The 9,186-nt window shown below is 42.5% G+C and overlaps 1 protein-coding gene across 1 annotated transcript in view; it reads right to left on the reverse strand.

Moving 5' to 3' along the window:
• Positions 1-55: 55 nt before the first annotated feature.
• LOC109529723 (palladin-like) overlaps positions 56-9,186 on the reverse strand; it is a 30,871-nt gene continuing 21,740 nt past the window's right edge. Inside the window, exons 3-9 of the mRNA XM_019893144.1 lie at positions 3,625-3,800; positions 3,180-3,246; positions 2,798-2,915; positions 2,652-2,714; positions 1,886-2,027; positions 1,643-1,666; positions 56-872 (exon numbers count right to left, since the gene is read on the reverse strand). Of these exons, the coding sequence (XP_019748703.1) occupies positions 640-872; positions 1,643-1,666; positions 1,886-2,027; positions 2,652-2,714; positions 2,798-2,915; positions 3,180-3,246; positions 3,625-3,800 (823 nt within the window). The 3' untranslated portion in view covers positions 56-639. The remainder of the gene's footprint in view (positions 873-1,642; positions 1,667-1,885; positions 2,028-2,651; positions 2,715-2,797; positions 2,916-3,179; positions 3,247-3,624; positions 3,801-9,186) is intronic.

The raw sequence follows: 9,186 nt of genomic DNA on the forward strand, positions 1-9,186 counted from the left end.
CCCCCCACCCCTCATCTCACTCTGGCTTTCATCTAACTCAGTGTCTGTGTATCTTCTCATCTGAAGCGGTTCCCCCTCACTTCCTGTTTAGTCAACCATCCCTCTAAACTGTGCGATGCACTCACTTTTGGACAGAATGACCCCAGGATCAGGTACACTGAAGGTTCCGAAGGGCTGGAAAATTTCCCTTAAAATTCTGCAGTTTACAATCCTCATTCTGATTTCAGTCTTGATCCGGGTCGTGATCCCAATCGCAATCTGGATCCTGATCCACATTCTGATGTCAGTATTAATCCTCATTGCGATCCTAATTTTGATTTCAAACTTGCTCCTGAGTTTGGTCCTGATTCTAAGGTTAGTTTTAAACCTGATCCTGAGTCTAATACAGATTTAAATCCTCACTGTGTTCCTAATACTACTGTCAATCTGGTTCAGATTCTGATGTCAGTCTTAACCCTGATTCTGGTGCTAATTCTAACCTCAGTCTTGATCCTGATTTTGCTCGCTATTCTGATATCAGTTTTACTCGTGATTCAAATCCGAATTCAAATCTCAATCTTGACCCAGATTCTGATCAGATCTGTTTGAGGGAAGATTTGGCTCAACTACAGTCCTGTCAAATCATGCTAATGTGCACCCTCAATGCAAGCAGATTGCGACAACTGGAAAATATCTCCATCTGCACCCAGACCTAGTGGTCAACTCCCATTCACCCACCTCAACAATGGCAAACACAAAGACATTGGACGCACCCGCTGTTACAGTGAGTTGGGCGGAGCTGTTCACTGAACCATACGAGTTGGAGGCGGTGCAGCAGAACAGGCCGCCGTCTTCCGGAAAGGCCTCGGCAATCACCAGGGTGCAGATCTCATCTGAGGAAAACAAACAAAACAAAACTGGAGAATAATATTAAAACAACTGTAAGAAACGTCCCGTAGATACAAGTAGAAGATATGTGATGTGGGGTCCCACAGGGATCATTGTCAGGTCACCTGATATTCTTGAGTTACATTCATTAAGTTTTTCTGTATTCATTCCTTCATTTATTCCCATTTCCTTCCTTCCTTCCTTCCTGCCTGCTCTTCTTTGCTTCTTTCTATTTGCTACAGACCCAATCTTGCTCGAAAAGCTCTAAAACTGTTTCGATTTCTATTTTACATTACAGCGCTAAACTTATTTCCAAAATATGTCATTTGTGATGTATTTTGTACTGAATCTGTGCTACTGAGCTGACCCCGGAGGTAACTTTAGGTTGATTATCCTTCATCTCCCTTTTTGAAACAGCAAATCTTTCACCGTGCCTCCCTTTGGATTGGCCGCACCACTTGAATGTGCGGAGCGTTAACATTACCCCGGGGCTAAAGCAGTAAAGTGGAAACGAGACACCGACTGCAATGCTGACACGCTAAATGTTTGCAAATGAGACATGACAGACACACGAGACGTGCAAGTGAAGGACAGCAATTTTCGATGTCGTTTGCACAAAGGTGAGTCAAAACAAGTTGCCCGTGCAGGTGAGTCACAGTCTGAAGAGAAAACACCTGAACACTCAAGTGTGTGCCTCGTGGTGATTCAGACTGTTTACATCGTCTGACTACAAAGTGCGACATTGTCAAGTCAGACAGACAATCAGAGGACGTACCTGATTCTGCCGCAGATCGGGGCTCTGATGTACATTTCATACCGAGAAAAAATTAAAAAAGTGAATCAGTCATTTTTTTTATTGGCCAAATATGTTAAAACATGCAAGGAATTTATGCAATGAATGCTACATTATGTTACAACTTGTGAATTGTGAAAATTGCAAAAAAATGATCGAATGTGAAGTAAGGTTAGCGTAAAATTAAGATTAGCATGTTAGCATTCAAAAATAAAAGTCGCATACTTTTCTGGAGAATCCGAAAATCCGGAGAGTCCAAGATCTGATCGCCTTGGCGGTACCACCTGACCTGCACAGGGGGGCCCCCACGAACCCTGCACTCCAGAACTACCACCTGGCCTTCGGACGCCTGCGTATCCTGCAGCAACTGAATGAAAACAAAGAAAAAAAACAAAAGCAGAAGGCGTTATTTAAAAGTGTCCACATTGTAGGTCCGTTTTAACCTGTTGAGTGAGCTTGTAATTTTGGCACTCCCTTATGGACGAAATAATTATTGACCAAAAATTGGAAATCGATGGCAAACTCTATTGGAAATATGAAAAAAAGGCAACAAAAATGAGTTTTAAAAAATTAATAGGAACATCAAGAAAAAAACAAAATCTCACGATGTCTTACTACAACAGAGCAAAATTGAAAACAACATTGTACAAAGATATTGTGAGAAAAACAAGACCCACAAAAACTGACCCCAGAAATTACAAAAAAAAAGGCAAAACCCTCTGAGCAAAAATCAAACAAAAATGGACAAAAACCCAAATATAGGACAAAAATCAGTCAAAGTCACAAAAAAAAAAAAAAAAAAAATCTGAAAGAGGTTAATTGATACCTGACAGTGCTTTCCAATTAACTCTTGGTCAGGATCTGGGTTACATCGGCGCGATTGGAACGGTACTCTGTTGTAACCATGTAAACTTCCGGCACTGTTAGTCTTTTTTGCTTCCATGATGAGGATGACAAGTTAAATAAAAACGCCTTGTGTATTTAGACTTACTTTTGTGAACATAGGCGGACCCGAGACATCGCCGCCATACAACGACGACACCGGGCTCTGCGTCTAGAAAGACCAACCAAAACAAACACACAAACATGTTGCCCCGAATTGCCTTTTTTTTTTTTTGGTCACTATTGGATCTTCACCCTCTGCGGAGGCTGCGACATTGACTGGACCAGCGTGGAGCGATGAGGCAGCACCTCCGGAGTTTTGGGAGACGCCGAGCGTATCGTCAGGCACATGGAAGTCGTTTTCTTCTGCAGTCTAAATAAAAGAGAAAAAGGGATTGCGTTTTTGGGGGGGTTGGGGGGATGTTTTACGCCACTCATTTCTGGATCAAACATCGACTGGGAACCGCTGCTGCGCTGCAGCTATGTTTTTCCAGATGCAAATCTGACCCAAACAATGTCTAAGTTTTGAAGGCTGTGATTGATAGCGGCACGATGATCTGCTGCGAGGTGACGTCAACCTTGTTTACACTTCGGTTGACTGGGAGGTCAGCGGGTGAGCAGGCATAAAAAGACGTACACGGGCATGCTTGCCGATCTGGACTTGGACGGCGAGCCTTCTCCGTCTGAGTCTGATGACGACGCGCCTGAAACGAGACCAAGGACAAAGGTCGATTTGTGTTTTTGTCATCGGAATTTTCTCCGTCCATCGAGCAAGCTGTTATCCACTTGTCTATGGCAGTTTGCATTGTTTGTTAGCATTAAGCTAAGAAGCGTTTCCTCCTGCAAAGAGATGTTGTTGTTTTGAATACACGCTCTTTGTTTGATGTTTAGTTTGACTGTAACCCTAGAGTGGAAGTGGCATTAAACAACATGAAGCCTTTTTTTTTTTTTTTAAACAATTTCCCCCTATTTGACTTCACAGCTGCTCGCTGTGCAGTCAATGGAAGGCACCGCCGCACACTGACGTTCAAGCACTTTCAAGAATTTGGTGTGGCGACATGCAAAATATGGCAGCGCGCGACCTTCAATGTAAACCTCGGCCGAAGTGTTGTCCGCCCCGAGGCTGTTGGAGGCCACGCAGGTGTAGCGTCCCGTGTCGTCCTCAAAGGCCTCGGCGATCACCAGCGTGTGAAGCTCACCATCTTGCCAGATGTTGATGTCGGGGGAGTTGTGCAGCTCGCGACCCTCGCAGAACCACCTGCGCAACAAACGTATCATCATAATTACATTTTTTTTTTAAATAAATTTCGTGCAACCACTTGATGAAATAAAAATGACACACCGATGCAATGTGATGTGAGGGCATATGTGATGCTTGGAGGATGCTTTTTTTGGGCCATACTAAAGTGTGGTTGCACATCCACTACAGTAGGTGGCAGTGGTGCTCTCATTGTCAGTGAGTATGTGCAGGGAGTAGCAGCTCTATGTGAGGGCATGTGTGATGCTTGGAGGATGCTTTTTTTTGGGCCGTACTAAAGTGTGGTTGCACATCCACTACAGTAGGTGGCAGTGGTGCTCTCATTGTCAGTGAGTATGTACAGGGAGTAGCAGCTCTAAAGTTTTTGGGGTTTTTTTTGCATTGAGTGTGCTCACACAATGGACAAAGAAGGAGATATGAAGTGCACATTTTGGTTTGAAATTGCTCCACTGAAAATGTTTCTCGACAACAAGATACAGTTTACTGCGACGAACAATGTGAATTAAGAAATAAAAAAAAATTCGTTATTTCCAGTCTTGCACACCAGATGCTTGTGGATAAGAAAACTGAAACGCACATTTGCCAAACACAAGAGAGAGGCCTGCCAACTCATTCACACTCTTCACATAAACACACATGCAAATGCAGATGCACACACCACAACACACGCACACACACACACACACACACACACACACACACACACACCACACACACACACACACACACACACACACACACACAGCCACATACACCCACCTGCCCACGCCTGTCTGAGAGTCAAGTGGCAAACGGCAGCCAAGCCCGAGGCGGAGGCGCATTTACGGGAAGTAGATAAGCCCCCCGACCCCCCCATCCCCGGTTCCCTCCAACCATACCAAAAGTTAATTTATGCTCCAGTGACAAGCATTCGTGTAAATCACTTTGATTAGCGAATGGGCTATTTAAAGAGACAGTACACGGGCCTCGTTCACCATGCGACTCCTCTGAATCAGCAGGAATTCCAGCAAATTGCTGACCAAACAGCTGAAAGCAACGTCAGATGGCTGGAAAGGTTTTGACTGTCAGTATTTGTGGTACTCAGTCTAGCTAGCAACATATTCAGTCAGATTGTTGCTGTACCAAATTAAATAACATTGTGTGTATAGACACCAGTGTGTATTTTTCTGTTTAATATTCCTGTTTTTTCCATCGACCAAGCAAACGATTCAATCGGACGGTGTGTGTGTAGGGACCGCCGGTTGTCCCTTTTTGTAATATTGTGACCCCATCCCCTTTCAAGAGAGGGCGATGCTTCATAGGATTGACGCCTGACAGCTTGGGTGGGAGAAAGTGCGCGTGAAGAATTAGTCAGGCGGCGGCGGCGAGAGAGGAAAAATGTAGGAATGATGATGACAGGTGGAGCAGAACCCGACTGGGCGTGTTGCGCCGTCTTATCGCGACAGGAAGCGCTTAAAACTTGGCTGGCGGTCTCATTTTAACACGTCAGGCTGCGTGTTAACACAATAGGAAGCAGACATGAGAGGTGATTTTTACACGAATGGAAAAAAACCCCACTAAGCATGGATAGAAAGGATTTTGATAGGCGACATCCTAGGGAAAATTGCACTACTTTCTCTCATTGTCTGGTGTTGGTTTTTATTCCAATTTCATTTAAGAATCAAGAGAAAATGCTAATCCTTGTGGATCTGAGTGCAGCATTTGATATAATTGATGAGAATATCCTGTTGCTGCAAACCTGGGTAGGATTAAATAGATCAGATCCTACTTGGAGGAAAGGTGTTATTTTGTCACCGTTGGAAGTTTCAAATTTGATTGAATGGCTATGACATTTGGGGTCCCTCAAGGGTCAATCTTAGGGCCCCTTTTTGGATATTCTGCATATGTTACCCTTGGGTCAAAGGCTTTGGAATGCCAATGTTGGCTGTCATGGCTATGCGGGTTCCATCCGGTTGTATTTATCAATTTCCCCCAATGGCAGCAATTTTTCTCCACAAGATCGCCACTTATGGACGGGTGGACACTTGGAGACCTGCTTCCGCCTACTGATCACGCTACAGGTCTATAAATCACTGAATGTTTTGAGTCCTGAACACATGCATTGTAAAGAGTATAAGGTACCATGAGAAGCTAAAACGACTAATACACACTTGCTGTTAGAATCTACAATATTACCTTGTGCTTACAAGGGGCATGCTAGCTTAAGAAGCTAATGTAGCAGTCAGACGACATGAAAAAAACGGATTCAAACAAACCACACCGGGTCGCAGGAAGATCCAAATGAAAGTCCTTAGTTCCACCAAAAGTTGTGCAACTTTCTGAACGCGACAAGCTAGAAGGCAAAACCGACTTTGACGCAACGCAGAAGAGTCGACAGCTGAACTGCGGCAATGCAGCCAACAATAACGTCCCGGATTAATCAACTTTAATGGTCCGGCATCATCACACATAATTACTCAGCCGAAGTCTGCGAGAACAGATGTTAGCGTTTATTTCCGTATGGCGTGCGGCAGTAAAATAGCATCTATCAAAAAAAAAATGAAAAGGAAGGGAGGGTGCGTAAAAATCAAGGTGGAGCTTCTTTTCTTGGCCCCGGTGTAGCCTTACCACCCATTTCCTCTTCCCATCCAATGGCATTCCGAAAGCGATGATTCAAGACCCGGTGAGTGAAGGGCCGTTCACCTCCACTTTGGTGAAACGCTACAAGCCAACACGCACGCCATCCTTGCTCATCATCCACCGTCCTGTCAACATGCACGCACACAAGCCAAAGTCTAAACCAAACTTCTGTGCTCAAGGGATGGGTGCTTTTTTTACTTCCGAATATTTCTTTTGTTTTTAATTTTTCATTCATCATTATATTTCATTAATTAATAATTTGCTGGAAAACTTTATTTTTCACGATGAGTCAAATGTTGAAAAAATATATATTCAAGTGTAAGTAACATGCTTGTAACTGTACGAACACTAACATAAGTCATTTTTCAAAAAAAATAAAGTGAAGTGGTCGTGAAAGGGTTGCCATCGTAACAGTTTACATTTTTTTTCTAATATTTTGTATTTTATTTACAATGAATCAATTACCCAATTATTTGTCGTTCGATCATTTTTGATGGATATCAGTTAATAATAAATGAATTAATGTATTCATTGTTAAACTACAATAAAATCTGAAAATATACACACACATGATTTTATGAAAATATCTTTTACCGAAAATACAATACTAGTAGTCAAATTTTTTAAAAATCAAAAATTTTCACTTTATCAAATAATTGCTTAATTGATAATTAAGCAATTATTTGATAATAATTCATCAAAACTAGTATAAATAATACTACTATGACTTGTGCATGCAATATTATTTCATCATTAAACAACAGAAAAATGTGCTAAATAAACAACATTTTTATTCTGTTAAATAGTTACTCACTTAATTACAATTCTTTATTAATTGGATGATAAATATCATATTCAAATAATCCATTGTGAGGTTTTCCATTCACATTTGAATTTTTTTTTTTTTATGTCCCTCATCTCCAAACGACCTGGCCCATCTGTCCATTTAAAACTCAAATGTGGCCTTTGTGGACAAAAAAAAATGCCTGCCCAGCGTCGGTTGAAAAAGGAAAGTTTTTTGCGCAGTGGCCTTGCGAGTGCGTGCGAGAGCCGCATTGGCCTGCATTCGCCCCGTTTTTATTTTTGCCGCCGCGGACGGAAAATCCGCCGGAGCGCTTCTCTCCTTTCACCGCAAACCGTAAAAGCATCCGTGCCAGAGGGCGGTGAAGCGATCTGGACAAGAAGCTTGGGAGAACGCTCACAAGCAAACACACTCCACATCATCAATGTAGGATGCAAAAATCACCCCCCCCCCAAAAAAAAAAAAAACCGGGCTGAAGAGGATGTCATTTTGCGTATTTGTCTGTTATTGCTCCAATGTCGTGGACCTCAGCTAACCGCACAAGTTCAAGCCGAGTCCAGCTGGACTCGCAGAGCTCGTCTTTAGATTTAATTACAAACTACAATGGAGACGTCCAAAGAGAAGAGAGAGCGTGCGAAGGACTCCTCGGACAGAAGGCAGATGAGGTTTGTACGTTTTGACGCACGAACACAACAATGACCACTCTGTAAAATGAGATGATTCGCACAGTATAGTACTTTCTTTGGGGGGGCGGGGGGGATGTCAATTTTCCTAAACGGCCGGTGTATTTCCGTGACAACGATTAATGTCTGGTAAAACGCTACAACATCAACCCTTAGCTCACAAGTGACTATTCTATGCTAGCGCAAGAAGCTAACATACCTGTTGTCGTCTAAGTCTTTACTTTGTGCTCCTTTTTGTCAAACAGCACAGATAACGCAGTTCAAAGTCCTTTGTTTACAAAAAGCCGGCCCTTTTGATCACGTGTAGCAAGCAAATGGCGGCTAGCGTGGTAAGCTAACGTCTAACATCGTCATTCAGCGATCCTCTTCATCAAACGGTCCAAAGAGATGGAATCAAATGAACCAACCCTGTCACAACAGCGCACAAACTGTCACTTGTTTACGAAAAAATTGGTCAAATACCAACAAATAAAGCAACATTTGTGTCTCTGATCTTCAGCTAACATACTAGGCTCATTAACTTGAAAGTAACTTATCACAGATTTTTCAGCACTGTCTGTAATTATTCTAAATGGGGACAATCGCAAATTGTGCATCAAAGCAGGACAAATGGAGGCCGGCCAGAGACGATGAATGCGGCGCAGTAAAACAGAGGGAGACATTTCATAACAGACGGGATGCATGCAGCGAGGGGTTCGGAGGTCAGACGGAATGTTCCGGCCTCGGCAGGCAGCTGCGGGATGACGAGCTGTGTTGCGAATGCGGAGGATAGAAGGGCGCATAAATCGGAATTGGCGGCTAAGATGTGAAGATTCATGTTTTATCCTGGGGGAAATTAGAGGGCATAATGCCCGCAATTTGGCAAAACGAATGAATCCGGATCGCTAGGCTGCAAATTAAGTCCAACGTCAAAACATCAAGTGCACTTGGGTACAATTTAACGCAGCAAAAAAATTAAAATATAAAAATACATAAATAGTTTACCAAAAACATTATCAGAAAAATATCAGCTGACAGTGACACAAATTTTGACCCCCACCCCCAAAAAAAAGACAAATGCTGGACCAAAAAAAAAAAAAAAAACACTCGAAAATTACTTAACAATAATACAAAATTATTTGGCAAAAAATGCCCCCCAAAAAATGAAAAAAATGTGAATTTTTTTTTTTTTAAATCCAACCATATCGGGCAAAAAAAGTACACCATTATTCGAGGAGAAAATGTCACAAACTCATACACAAACATGAAAAAATATCAGCCCAAAACACACCAATATCAGATG

This window comes from Hippocampus comes, unplaced genomic scaffold (assembly GCF_001891065.2).
Source record: "Hippocampus comes isolate QL1 unplaced genomic scaffold, H_comes_QL1_v1.1 scaffold229, whole genome shotgun sequence".
Lineage (NCBI taxonomy): Eukaryota > Metazoa > Chordata > Actinopteri > Syngnathiformes > Syngnathidae > Hippocampus > Hippocampus comes.